The 14777-nt window shown below is 37.7% G+C and overlaps 1 protein-coding gene and 1 pseudogene across 2 annotated transcripts in view; one reads left to right on the top strand and one right to left on the bottom strand.

Moving 5' to 3' along the window:
- The window catches only part of MED13L (mediator complex subunit 13L), a 332646-nt gene that overhangs the window by 260381 nt on the left and 57488 nt on the right, over positions 1 to 14777 (top strand). The window contains exons 8-13 of the mRNA XM_053586925.1: positions 1351 to 1516; positions 5222 to 5326; positions 11302 to 12030; positions 12830 to 13055; positions 14027 to 14132; positions 14455 to 14579. Of these exons, the coding sequence (XP_053442900.1) occupies positions 1351 to 1516; positions 5222 to 5326; positions 11302 to 12030; positions 12830 to 13055; positions 14027 to 14132; positions 14455 to 14579 (1457 nt within the window). The remainder of the gene's footprint in view (positions 1 to 1350; positions 1517 to 5221; positions 5327 to 11301; positions 12031 to 12829; positions 13056 to 14026; positions 14133 to 14454; positions 14580 to 14777) is intronic.
- LOC128583067 (60S ribosomal protein L17-like) lies at positions 9439 to 10031 on the bottom strand (annotated as a pseudogene). Its single transcript, XR_008379374.1, has one exon. The product of XR_008379374.1 is annotated as a 60S ribosomal protein L17-like (transcript).

Raw genomic sequence — 14777 nt, 5'->3', positions numbered from 1 at the left:
AAAATTAAGGTAAGCCTAACCGTTTAGCCTATATAGTGATTATGTTTGCTTTGGTACAAAGAGTATCAAGTTTGTGTTGTAAGATTGCTTCTTTCTTTTCTAGATAGGAGTGGAGATTTTCCTGATTGTCTAAATTGACCTTCCCTCCCTCCCATTCCTTTTCTTTTCTTTTTCTTTCTTTCTTCCTCTCTTTTCTTTTCTTTCTTTTCTTTCTCTCTCACTCTCTCACCCTGTGTAGAATGCTGGTGGTGTCATTGTGGTTCACAGCAACCTCAAACTCTTCGGCTTCAAGTGAGATCCTCTTGCCTCACCCTCCTAAGTAGCTGGGGTTGCAAGTACCTGCCACAAGGCTGGGCTAGTTTTTCTATTTTTAATACAGATAGGGGTCTCACTCTTGCTCAGCTTGGTCTTGAACTCCTGAGCTTCCACCCCCCTCAGCCTCCCAGAATGCTAGATTACAGGCCTGAGCCATTCCACCTGGCCTAGATTGAATGTTTTGGTTAAGATGTTTTATATCACAGTTCTATGGAGAATAAAACCCACAATATATTTATTAGCTAGATCAAAGTAATTAAATCAGAATTTAATATTGGTTATTGATGTTATTTGTCTTGTATGAAATAGAAATAGTAAAAACTCATAAACAACAGCCAGTATCATCAACATATGTCCACAAAAGTAGACATAGTTGAAAGAATTGGATTACATATCAACTATATTTGGAAGAAAACCAAGTGGATTTTTTAAAGAGAAAGCTGTGCAGTTTTATTCCTCTGATTGAAAATGTTGAGACAACCTCATAGTGTTTCAGTACTAAGTTTTCATAAATAGTGTCAGGTATAAGGACAAACAGTTCTACACAGAAATTTGAAATTCGACCTTGTTAAAATCTTTGTGTCATTAAGTTTCTTCTCTTACCCAGAGCCCTGTGTGCTGTTTTACAGCCGTTTAGCTAAATGATCATAAAGTTCCCTCTACTGTTTATTTTGCCTTGAAATTTATTTATTGTGTTGGGATTTAAAAATTTAAAACCATCAGTGTGTATTTGCATCTTTAATAATATGTATAAATTGTATCTAATGCCTCTGTATTAGAAAGAGAGAGAGAGATAATTGGATTAACTGCTTTAGGAAGAACACAAAGAATCATATAAAATGCTGGGGGTGGGAGGGAAGGCATCCTGACACAAATTTTACTTAGAGCTATAGATAGTGTTATTGCCAGGGAGTAGGTGCAAAGTTATATGAATGTGAGTTTGATCAAAATGCATATTTACTTTAAATAAGATAGTAATCTATGTAGTAGGAAATCTTTTCAGAAAATTCTAATATTCCAAATTGTCTTTTCTAGGTGAGAGTGGAGGTATTCAGAGTGCTGCCAGTCACCTAGGTTCCCAAGACGGGGGCATGATAACTATGCACAGTCCAAAGAGATCGGGGAAGATTCCTCCAAAACTCCACAATCACATGGTCCATCGAGTCTGGAAGGAATGCATCCTCAACAGAACCCAGTCAAAGTATGTTTTCTGGACCTGTCTGGGTGATAGTTTAATAACTGTTTTCTTGTTTGCTATGTGAAGAGGGTCAGTCACTTTGCACTATAGTGTGAACAAACTTGAAAGATCATTGATTGGTATTTCATCTTTTTGATCATACTAGAGTCAAATTCAAAACAAAGATGTTAAATTTGAAATATCTACTTTACTTGATTTGATTGTCCAGGCCTTGACATTCCTGATCATCTAAAAATTGGCATGGTGTTTATCTGATACATATTTTTTTGTGGTTTTATAACTTTTATTTGATGTATCTGACAATTACCAGTTAGTTCTCATCCACATTGACTGTCTGTAGATTTTTGAAAATGGTAATGGGAGTGGTGCCTGTGGCTCAAAGGAGTAGGGCGCTTGCCCCATATATTGGAGGTGGTAGGTTGGAACCCGGCCCCGGCCAAAAACCACAAAAAAAAAAAAAAAACCAAATCAAAAATGGTAATAAGTACATAGGTAACCAAAGTATAGAGCTTGTTCCATGAATCTTCATGACGTTTTCCGGACAACCTCACATGGATACAGTATGGGACATTCCTTATGCCTTCGGCCTACATAGCTTTGTTGAACCTGGTATCAGTGCACACATCTGGAGTCCCCATCTCTTTCATTGCAAATTTTCAGATCTCTTAGAGTACCTCTTGAAGCCTACTCCGTGGATGCACTTGTGAATGTTGATGGTGTATTCTTAAGTCACCACCTCATTCATGGCAGAACAGCCCTTCTTCTCGCCACCCTTTCTGTGGGAGCCATTCTGCCAGGCCCAAGTTGGAAAGCTGATCTGATACTTTTGAAAACAGGTTGCTCAGATATTTACCCTGGATGTCAGGACAGTAATCAATGGGTTTGGGTTTTATTTGTAATACCAATCTATGAATCCTTCCCAATTACAAAGGGAAACAACTTTCTTTGCTGATTTACTATTATATACTAGCCTTAGATTTTCACTGATAATACATTTCTGAACTGAACTAAAGTGATGACAATCAGAGGGATGTCTTGTATTTGTTATTCTTCTGTTTGTTGATTTTGGAGAATGATGTTCTTTTCTTCCTGTACCTGACTGTTTTTTCTGTCTTTTTCTTCCCTCCCTTCCTTCTTGCTTAACATATTTTTGTGAACCCATTGTTCAGTATCTTAACACATTTTTGGAAAAAAAGGGAGAATTGTTTCTAAGAGACTGCTGGTGATTATTTTAATTGCCTAAATGATAATAACAGACAGTAGTCAATAAGTACTATTCCACTTATCAAAATTTATATAAACATAATCAGCCCTGTTTTATATCTGTTTTTATAGGAGTGAGATGTCTGCTTTCTTGACTGACACAAGTAGGCAAATGAGTCTTGATTCTCTGGAACAGAATGAATATAGACATTCTTGTCAATAACTGCTAATAACTCCACTCATTTAGAAGTCAATTAAATGTTCTGAAGGGTTGCCTATTCAGAGTTTTATATACAGATTTAAAACCTGTCCTTTGGACCTAGCTTGTAGCAAATTCATACCAAATATTTAGCCCAAATGAATTGGTTTTAGAATAGGCCACTGATGATGTAGTGGATACATTTTAAAATAATTGCAGTGGAAAATCATGTGACATTCTAGAATTAAAAAGGTATCTCTAGTTGCTTTAAAATAATCCTTTCATTCTAACTTTAATTCCTAGATAATTTTCAAGTTAACATTTTCTTTGTCTTTTCCTTTCTTTGATTTTTATCACTATTACCCTTATATCTCCATAACTCTTAACATAAGACTGCAGCCCCTTTCTCGTAGCACAGAACAGGGAGGTGACACATCCAGGAGAAAAGGGGAGAGTGGACATCAAGAAATATTTTGCAGTAAAGCCATTATTGAAACACTGCAATGTCCAATGTAGAAAATCAGCAATCTAAAAATACTGCCCCACATTTTTATTTTCATTATATAATAATAGTGGTCTCCTTTTTGCTACATTGAGTGACATGGAGGATATATTTTTGTTTTCTGATTTTTAGTTCACATTGGAAGTGGTAGAGCGCTGCCTTTAAATGGTAGTAAATATTATACAGGTTGAGCATCCCTTGTCTGAAATGCTTGGGACCAGGGTATTTGGGATTTCAACATTGTAAGTGGAAACTGAATACTTTTTGGAATATCTACATATACATTTTGAAATATCTTGGGGATGGGACTCAGGTCTAAACACAAAACTCATTTATGTTTCATGTGTACATAGCCTGAAGGTAATTTCATTAATCTTATACATTATTTAAAATAATTTTGTGCTCAAAGTTTGTGTACATCGAATCATCAGAAGGCAGAGGTATCACTATCTCAGCCATCCCTGAGGATAATCTGTGGTTATTTGACATTACCATGTTCTGAGTCTGAATTTACAAGCAATCATTTTTTACACTTAGTCACACATGAGTAGTTAATAGTAAAAAATGTTTCATACCATTAATGCAGTGAAAAAATGTGTTCAAGGTAACTAAGCACTTGCAGTAGCCTTACCAGAATCTATGCCTTAAATATTAAATAGCAAGAAACAAAATCAGGCTTTCAGTTTCCACCTACAGTGTTGTACGGTAACTCCCTTGGGGACACTGAATAAAATGTGTATTATGTGGCCGGGCATGGTGGCTCATACCTATAATCCCAGCACTCTGTGAGGCCCAGACTGGTGGATTGCCTGAACTCAAGAGTTTGAGACCAGCCTGAGCTAGAGCAAGACCTTGTCTCTAAAAAGTAGCCAGGCATTGTGGTGGGTGCCTGTAGTCCCAGCTACTTGGGAAGCTGAGACAAGAGAATTAAGCCCAAGAGTTTGAGGTTGCTGTGAGCTGTGACACCACAGCACTCTACCAAAGGTGACAAAGTGAGACTCTGTCTCAGAAAAAAAAAAGTGCATTATACACTTGTGTTTTGCCTGTGATTGTCACATGAGGTCAGGTGTAGAATTTTCCACTTGTGGCATCATTTGGCTCAAAAAATTTTAGATTTGGGGGCATTTTGTATGTTAAATTAGGAGTGCTCACCTTGTAGGAGTTTTTTTGTTTGTTTGTTTTTGTAGAGACAGAGTCTCACTGTACCGCCCTCGGGTAGAGTGTCGTGGCGTCACACGGCTCACAGCAACCTCTAACTCTTGGGCTTACGTGATTCTCTTGCCTCAGCCTCCCGAGCAGCTGGGACTACAGGTGCCCACCACAACACCTGGCTATTTTTTTTGTTGTTGTTGCAGTTTGGCTGGGGCTGGGTTTGAACCCACCACCCTCGGCATATGGGGCCGGCGCCCTACTCACTGAGCTACAGGCGCCGCCCCACCTTGTAGGAGTTTTAAGAATGATTTAAACAATCTATATCAGAGGGTATATAATTTACCGAGGCTATGGAAGGCCTTTTAAAAGCTTATGTCTATATAACTTTCTCAATATAAGTAACAACTAATGTTAGATATTGTTTAACTGCTATATATACCACCTATGTTAAAGTGTACATTCAATTTAATTAGAAATACTTTGAATCTTGCATCTAGTACCTAGAACAAGTAGTATTTTTCCTTTGGTTGCTTAGAGCTATAGTATCAACCAGATACCATTACTAGTGTTTTCAACTGTTTTAAACATTTTTCTTCTAGGGACATGAGTATTATGGCATATTTACACATAATCACATTATTAACCTTTTTAGGAGGAGCCAAATGTCAACTCCAACTCTTGAGGAAGAGCCTGCTAACAATCCTGCTACTTGGGATTTTGTGGATCCAACCCAAAGAGTCAGCTGTTCTTGTTCCAGGTAGGTAAAGCTGGAAAAGCACAATAACACAGACAAATAGAAGGATGGTACATTTTGTTGGCTTATCTCCTGGTCCCACAGAGCAGTTCTTCCCTGTGTTTTTGTTTTGTTTTATATCTCCTTTCTCCTCCAATAGAGAAGAGAAAGATTAATCTTTTCTCATATGCAGTTGGTACAATTTTATTATCAGGACTCAAAGCTTATTATCCAACTGGCTATATTGACAAATTACTCCCACAATTCTTTTTTGGTTAACTACTTTAGAACTAAAGGCATCAGTCTGACAAGACAATCCCTAGCCCTTTAAAGAACTTTATCTACTCTTAACTTTAAAGTAGAAATGCATATTGAATACAAAATACAAATTAGCTTGTGTTAATAGAATTTTGTTTAAATAGATTTTCTATAGATAATTTAAATTTGTTGTTGATATTGGTGATGTTTTATGATGACTAAGACAGGCATTTGGTCACGGCTGCTAAAAGCTAAAATGTTTTAGATTTGGTACCTTAATTACCCATTTAAGTCTTTGGATAGGGTCCCAAATTATTTTCTATTGAAAATTTTTTTTGTCCTCATGGATATCCCCTTGACTTACTCCTGTTGATAGTAAAGGATCTTATTGTCATGGATTTTCATTAGTATTCTTATCTTTTTTTGAGGCAGAGTCTTGCCTTTCTCCCGGCTAGATTTCAGTGGCTTTGTCATAGCTCCTTTTAATCTCGAACTCCTGGGCTCAAGCAATGCTCTTGCATCCTCCTCTCAGATAAGTAGGACTACAGGTTCACGCCACCATACTTGACTAATTTTTCTATTTTTTGTGGAGACTGTGTCTCACTGTGTTGCACAGGCTGGTCTTAAAATCCAGGCCTCAAATGATCCTCCTGTCTTGGCCTCTCAAAATGCTGTGATTACAGGGATGAGTCACTGTGTGGGGCCTAGGATTCTTATATTTTTTAAGTGGATGTAAGTTTTATCCCCCAGCTTATTTGATTTTTAGTTAGAGCACATGGTGATAATTTTCACTGAGCAATTTTGAGTAGCTCTGCTTCTGAAGTGTATATTTTCTTTTTTTTTTTTATTGTTGGGGATTCATTGAGGGTACAATAAGCCAGGTTACACTGATTGCAATTGTTAGGTAAAGTCGAAGTGTATATTTTCTAATTTGATACTCTCAATATACATAAAAAGTTGAGTTGAGATAAGCATATTTAGAAGATGGCCATTCATTTCTCTAGTTTAGATCAAGGGTTCTTAATGTGGTGTAAGAACTTAGCTTTAGGATAGGAGCTGGTCCATATGCCCTCTGAGATATATGCAAACTTTTGTATGTGTGCATTTATGGAACAATTTTAACACCTTCTTCCTATTCATCTCTACTCTGCGTTGATTCTCTTTCTTCAGGCTCTGCCTTGGTAAAAGGCTCTCGTTGAGAGATGTTGTAAGAATCAACCTAATGAAACTTATGATTGATTTTTTCAGGAGTTGGTTTTTGAAGAAGTTCTCTCATTAAGGGTCCTCTCTCTTTCTGGTTAGGATAGTTGTGTGGTACTGCAGCCAAATGCCTGCTTTACTTTGGCACTAAGCTGTTGTGAATTGTGTGAAGTATTTCCCCATTATCATTGATCTATATTGTAATAGCCCACAGCCAACTTACAGCTAGCACATACATAGGATATAAATTGTAGTGCATTTAACTTGTGCCTTTATCTTATTTTTTCCTACTCTTTTCTTTAACCCAGATTTTTTCACTTTTAAAAAAATAATACTTTTACTGATTTATATGACATTTTTTCTTAGCTGGAATTATTTTTATAGCACTTTAGATGCAAGTAAATAATGCTTTTTCTTTTGTTTCTGGAATTATTGGTACCTTCCGGTCTTTTTTTTTGCAGTTCTTGGCTGGGGCTGGGTTTGAACCCGCCACCTCTGGCATATGGGGCCAGTGCCCCACTCCTTTGAGCCACAGGTGCTGCCCAGGTCTTTTTAATAGTGATGTTCATACCAGGGCACCACTCATTTGGCTTCCAGATTTTTTTGCCTAAACCTACCTTTCATGTAATCTTACATTTTGGGGTGCCTTTAAGAAATACCTTTAGTATTGCCATATGTTTCCCCACAAATCAGGTCATTTTTATCACAACTTTCCCTTCTCAGCCTAGAAACTTGATTTTTCTTCATTTTCTAGATCTAATCTGTCGGTGAATTTCACAGTGATTTTTTTTTTTTGAAATGTCTATTATGATGCTTCTTTTCTTTTCTTGAAATTTTAGCCACTGTATATTTCTGCACTCTTTTATGCTACCTTAGGTTTCTTTCTATCACCAATCACCCATGTAGTGAACCTGAGCTTCCTGTTCCCTGCTCCAGTCAGGTTCTTTTTCATGATTAGGAATTTGCCGTGATGGTCTCTTAAGCTACTGATACATTCAAATTCTAACCATTTTTCAAGGTAGCTGTGCCTGCCAGTAATATTACATACATACAGTTGAAAACAACTTAACTTTATGATATTATCCACTTTCAAAAAATCCTTGCTTTGAAGATGATACCGTAAAATACCTATCAAAGGGTCAGTATGGTTAAATAAATGCTCTGTGAAAAATCCAAATTAGAAAGTTTTATAAAACAAGCCTCTTTTGGAGGCTAGTTTTTAAAAAACATCTTTACAAGATATAATTTAGATGTTTTCTAATTGGACATTGACATATTACTGAGGTACTATGCCTTTTGGGCTTCAGAAAAGAAGTCAGGAATTTTCATTTTATTTTGTTAGAGTAGCAAAGACGTTGTAAAGAGTGTTTTCAGATTATCTGCTGCATGATTACCAAACCTGTCATGGAACAGGCCACTCTTCTCACTATTTAATGGCCTTATGGAGCAGAGCAGGGCAGCTATCCTGCTGTCCCAGTAAACCATCCAATTATGCCACACAAATTCATTTTACTGCCCACTAGGGCATCATTTAGTGCAATGCAGCAGTAATTTAATGCCACCCTAGTGGCTTTAGAGAGTTACTACTACACCGGCGAGAGAGCTCACATTTTTCCCTGGGAATGATTTATATATTGGGAGGAACTGGCTGACCTGCTATATAACTTTGTTGTACAGATTAAACCTTGGCATCATCTAGTGGGCCCTTGTTGAGCCTTTTCTCACAGCCTTTTCTCATACTTGCCAAGAAGTGTGTTAGGAAGTGAGCAGAGGTGGTGTTCCTGCTTAGCTGGTGCAGGTGTGTCTGTGTGTGGTTTTAATGTTCACTCACAACCTTGTCACTTCTATCTCATTTTAAGGGAGGTCTGTAAGATCCAAAATTGTCTTCATCTATTCTTTCATAGGTATAGTAGCATATAAGGTGTCTAGTATAGTTATCCTATTAAATGTTCTTAGGATTGACCTTCATTATCTTAGTTTCCCATTTTGAGGGAGAGTTGCATAGTTATTTTATTCCCAATTTATAATACAGGTACAACAAGTCATAAATCATCCTATTTTAGAGTATGTAGAGTGTTGTAAAATAGAAATTAGAAACTTGCTGTTTTTTCTTGGCAGATGATCTCATGGTTTTAAGATGCAGTATGAGTAGCTTTTCTGAGGCCCTCATCAAATTTTAAAGATTTAGAGTTTTTTCAAATTGGTAATATAGGAGTTTGCAGTTTATTTTTTTTAAGTCCATTTCTTATCTGTTTAACCTGTATGTGATTAATTCTTTATTTTTCTTTCTTTTTGGGGGGATTCATTGAGGGCACAAAGAATCAAGTTACACAGGTGGCATTTGTTAGGTAAATTCCCTCTTATAATCGCGTCTAACCCCCCACCATGTACTGGGTCATCAATTGTCCTCATATCAGAATCAGAATTGAGTACATTGGATTCTTGCTTCTCCATTCTTGTGATGCTTTAGTAAGAAGAATGTGTTCTACCTCCATCCAGGTTAATTCAAAAGATAAAAAGACTCCATCTCTTTTAATGGCTGAATGGTATTCCATGGTATACCACTGCTTGTTAAGCCATTTTTGGATTGGTGGGCGTTTAGATTGTTTCCACAATTTGGCAGTTGAAAATTGAGCTGCGATAAATAGTCTAGGGTAAATGTCCTTATGATAAAATGATTTTTTTAACTGTTATTTGCATTTATTTTATGTTGCATCTATTCCCATGCCATAAGTTTTTGTTTCCTCAGTTTCTTCTGGGATATCTTTTTCTTCTGTGCTACCTCTTCTTCTGGTTTGGGAACAATCTGTTCCTTTTCAGTAAGGATCATCTCAGTGTGGCAGGGGGAACTCATGTATGGATTAATGAAACCATGAGCTCTATAAGTTCGGCAACACATCTTGGGTGCTTTGTTCACCTGAATATGCTCAGTGACCAGAGAATCTACATCTAAGACCTTAAGTTCAGTATTACTCTCTGCATTTTTAAGCATATGCAGCAAAAATTCAGCATTTTGGGGGGGCCACTGACGCTGTATCCAGCCCCACTGCTTGGCCTGGGCACACCTACCAACTCTACCATTGTAACATTGGAATGGTACACATTGTTTCTTTAAAGTGACATCCTTCAGATGCTTGGTGGTTTTTCATATATGCATACCCTTGATGGCCTGGGCAGTTTCACGTGTGTTCTTAAAGTGAACACACAGATTTGAGCCTCTTGACTTGCATGACTTTGTGGGGTTTTCTGGGTCAAGTGAATAGTAAACCATTTTCACAGATCACCTCAGTCCGCTTAGGGGAAGAGAGAATGATTTTTTTTTTCTTCTGGGAAGTTGCCCAGTAATAGGATTGCAGGATCAAATGAGAGGTCTAATTTTGAGTTCTTTGAGGATTCTCTGTAAGTACTTCCAAAAAGGTTGGAAGTTTGCAGTCCCACCAGCAGTGTAAAAGTGTTCCCCCTCTCTCCACATCCACTCCAACATCTGCAGCTTTGAGATTTTGTGATGTGGGCCATTCTCACTGAGGTTAAGTGATATCTCAGGGTGGTTTTGCTCTGCATTTCTCTGATAATTAGGGACAATGAGCATTTTGTATATGTTTGTTAGCCATTCATCTGTCTTCTTCAGAGAAGGTTCTATTCATCTCTCTTGCCCAGTGTTATAAGGGATTGTCGGGTCTTTTTTTATTGATTAATTTGAGTTCACTGTAGATCCTAGTTATCAAGCTTTTGTCTGATTCATAATATGAAAGTATCTTTTCCCATTCTGATGGTTGTCTATTTGCTTTGGTTGTTTTCTCCTTAGCTATGCAGAAGCTATTCAGTTTAATTATGTCCCATTTGTTTATTTTTGCTGTTGCAATTGCCACAGAAATCATCTTCATAAAGTCTTTCCCCAAGCCAATGACTTCAAGTATTTTCCCCACACTTTCTTCAAGGATTTTTATTGTTTCATGCCTTAGATTTAGACCTTTTATCCATCTTAGATCAGTTTTTTTGTTTGTTTGTTTGTTTGTTTGAGACAGAGCCTCACTTTGTCACCCCTGGTAGAGTGTCGTGGCATCGTAGCTCACAGCAACCTCAGACTCTTGGGCTCAAGCAGTTCTCTTGCCTCAGCCTCCTGAGTAGCTGGGACTACAGGCGCCTGCCACAACACTCAGCTATTTTTTTTTTTTTTAGAGGCGGAGTCTTGGCTCTAGCTCAGGCTGGTCTCGAACCTGTGAGCTCCAGGTGATCCACCCACCTCAGCCTCCCAGACTGCTAGGATTACAGGTGTGAACCACCATGCTCAGTCCATCTTGAATCAGTTTTTGTTAGTGGAGAAAGGTGTGGGTAATTCTTCATTTTTCATTAGGGTACATTGCATTTTTTAATCATTATAAGTATAATTAAAACCTAGAGCCCTTTTAGATATATTGATTCACCTGATATATGCTTTAAAAGACATTTCTTGTCAAAGATACCTCTTTTGTAATTTTGTAATGATGTGGTTTTTTTTTTTATTTGTATATTTGTTGACTTGATTTAAACTCTCATTTTAGGCATAAACTTTTAAAACGTTGTGCAGTAGGACCCAGTCGACCTCCCACAATATCTCAACCAGGGTTCAGTGCAGGACCATCATCGTCTTCATCTTTACCACCTCCTGCTTCTAAGCACAAAGCAACAGAAAGACAGGAGAAAGGAGACAAATTGCAAAAGAGACCCTTGATACCATTTCACCATAGGCCCTCTGTGGCTGAAGAGTTATGCATGGAACAAGATACACCGGGACAGAAGCTAGGGTTGGCAGGGATAGACTCCTCTTTAGAGGTGTCCAGCAGTAGGAAGTATGATAAGCAAATGGCCGTGCCTTCCAGAAATACAAGCAAGCAAATGAATCTGAATCCTATGGATTCACCTCATTCCCCTATTTCCCCTTTGCCTCCAACACTCAGCCCTCAACCACGAGGTCAGGAAACAGAGAGTTTGGATCCACCATCTGTCCCTGTGAATCCAGCCCTCTATGGAAATGGGCTAGAACTCCAGCAGTTGTCTACTCTGGATGACAGAACTGTTCTCGTAGGCCAAAGACTGCCTCTGATGGCAGAGGTCAGCGAGACAGCCTTATATTGTGGGATTAGGCCGTCGAACCCAGAGTCATCAGGTAAATGGTGGCATAGTTATCGTCTCCCACCCAGTGACGATGCTGAGTTCAGGCCTCCAGAGCTCCAGGGTGAGAGATGTGATGGCAAAATGGAGGTAAACTCAGAGAGCACTGCATTGCAAAGGTAAGGTGACTCTCTGCACCATCCCACCTACCACCCACCAAAAAGCCTTAGGCTCCCTCCCCATCTCTCCCTAATAAACCTTTGGATCTAAAATGGAAACAGGCTTTTCTTTACCATTTTAGACTTTGTATACAGAAAATGTTTGAAGGTCAAATCCTTTGTCCTACACAAGGTTTAGTACACATGTAGTTTAAACATGCTAGCCTATAAAGGTCTCATTATAGCACTTTAGTGCACTCAGTATATATTAATTTGGTTTTGGCTTACTGTTCGTTAATGAAAAAGAGTGTGGCTTTATTAGACTTGTCATCTTGCTGTCAGTGCTTTTTTTGTATGTTGACAACTTTTGAGAAAGGCTTTGCATGCGTTCAGGTATGTATCACGTGTCTAGTAACAATGATATTTGTAGTGCTTTCAAGCCACCCATTATTCTGAACACCTTACACACATTATCTCATTTAATCTTTACTACAACCATATTATTATATTAATTTTATAACTGAGAAACTAAGGTCATACAATTAGTAAGTGGCACAGCTGGAATTTGAACATAGTCTGTCCTAAGAACCCAGGCTTTTAAGTGGAATCCATGGAATCAGAGACAAAGACATACATTATTGACAAAGCCTACTAAGTTTTATTTAATCATGAATATAGTCTCTAAAAGCAAATTATTTTACAGGAGAACTTTTAGTTTTATTTTAAAATTTGGTTTAAGCTTTATAATGCATTAAGTCATAAATGCTACCTTTAAAAAAAAAACCTCATTTTATTTTTAAATTATCATTTTCTCTTTTAGACTCTTAGCACAACCTTACAAACGGTTTAAAATCTGGCAAGACAAGCAGCCTCATATGCAGCCAGTCCACTTTCTTGACCCATTGCCTCTATCACAACAACCTGGAGACAGTTTGGGAGAAGTCAATGACCCATACACCTTTGAGGATGGTGACATAAAATACATCTTTGCAGCCAACAAGAAATGCAAACAAGGGACGGAAAAAGATTCCCTGAAAAAGATTAAGGTACCTTTATCATAGAGAGTGTCCAGCACAGTGTGGGTTTCTATTTATGTCGATAAAACACGTATGGGAAGATTTTGGAGGCAAAATGTTTGAGATAGGCTTGCCTGATTGCTCTGTCCCCATATTCATGCTCTTGGTACTATTGTATCAAACAGCATATTGTTCTTTTTTTATGTCATGGCTCACCTTTGTTTAAAGTCAGCTGAACATAAATGAAGCCTCATATTTTCCAGGCTATAGCTTGTACAGTGCATGTCTCCTCTCATATGCTGATTCTTGTTGGCCTATGCTCCCTGCTTCTTTCTTTTTGAATATTATTCCAAGATATCCAAAATGTAAAGAGAAAATGTTGGTAACACTATCTCCTACTTATTGAGCACTTACTATTGCTTAACTGTGCTGAGTGCTGTATTTATATATTCTCTGGATTAATATCACCACTACCGCATAAACTGTCAGTATTCATTTTACAGGTTTGTTGTCCTAAAAATGAGTACTGGGTGCTGTCTTTAACCTTAAATTTTAAGGCATTCTAAATACAGTGCCATCTAAAGAGGTATTCTTTAGAATTTAAGAGGCCAGTATAGTTCAGGGGAATGGTTTTTCAGATTCCTTTACAGAGATTTGTCTAGAAAATTTGATTTATAATTCAGCATCTAAAATGTTATTAAAGGCAGCTTTTAACACCATGGCAAGTCTGGAATCAAATGCCACCAGTACCATTTAAGTTTAAAACATGGATTCACTGAGAATACCCCATAGGGTTGAGGGCAGAGTGGGGAATTCTTCGTTCCATTTAAATTCCAGAGAAAGGACCTATCTTTTATTTCCTTTGGTTGCATAGACCATGGTTTATCATACTTGTGCTCATAGCAAGTTCCATTCTACCCTATAATTCTTTGTGTTCTCCCTCATATTCCACACTTTGGGTTGGTGTTCATGTGTTTTGTTTGGCTGAATTTATTATACAGCCAGAGGATGGATTTGGTACCAAGGATGTCACTACACCAGGTCATTCCACGCCGGTGCCTGATGGGAAAAATGCCATGTCTATTTTCAGTTCTGCTACTAAAACAGGTGTGTACAATGATTATTTGCCTCACTTGGATTGTTGCTAAAATGAAATGCAAGGGAGATGCTTCTTTATTTGAAACTATATTCTTTCTTTCATAGCAATAATTTGATCTCATCTTTAACATATTAGTATTTTTTAAAATTTGTTTTTCAGTTTCTTTCAAAACTGATAACTATATTTGGAAATAATTGTCTCTAAATTTTAATAAAACCATAGGGAAAAAAGTCACAGGCAGATCTTGTTCATTGAGACTCGTGTCCTTTTCTCATTGCTTTTTGGTTGATGAAGTTGCTCATTCTGTTTCTTTTGCCTTCTTTCCTGCAGATGTCCGGCAGGATAATGCTGCTGGCAGAGCTGGCTCCAGTAGCCTTACGCAGGTGACAGATTTGGCACCTTCCCTGCATGACTTAGACAACATCTTTGATAATTCTGATGACGACGAACTGGGGGTGAGTCTGCCATGACTACACATTTAAATGTGATAACTTGGTTCAGTGTCTCAGTATTTCTTTATGGCTTGTTTTACTAAATTTGGGGGCTCTTATTTTAGGTTCTTTAGAAGTGTTCCACATACTTTGAAAAGGTTCTAAAAGTTAATAGTGTAGTATCAACACCTCTTGCATCTTATTTATTGAAGCTGTTTTCAT

The sequence above is a fragment of the Nycticebus coucang genome, chromosome 4, assembly GCF_027406575.1.
Source record: "Nycticebus coucang isolate mNycCou1 chromosome 4, mNycCou1.pri, whole genome shotgun sequence".
Taxonomy (NCBI): Eukaryota; Metazoa; Chordata; class Mammalia; order Primates; family Lorisidae; genus Nycticebus; species Nycticebus coucang.
Note: the sequence above shows the minus strand (reverse complement) of the source record. Positions and strands in the feature narration are given on the sequence as shown.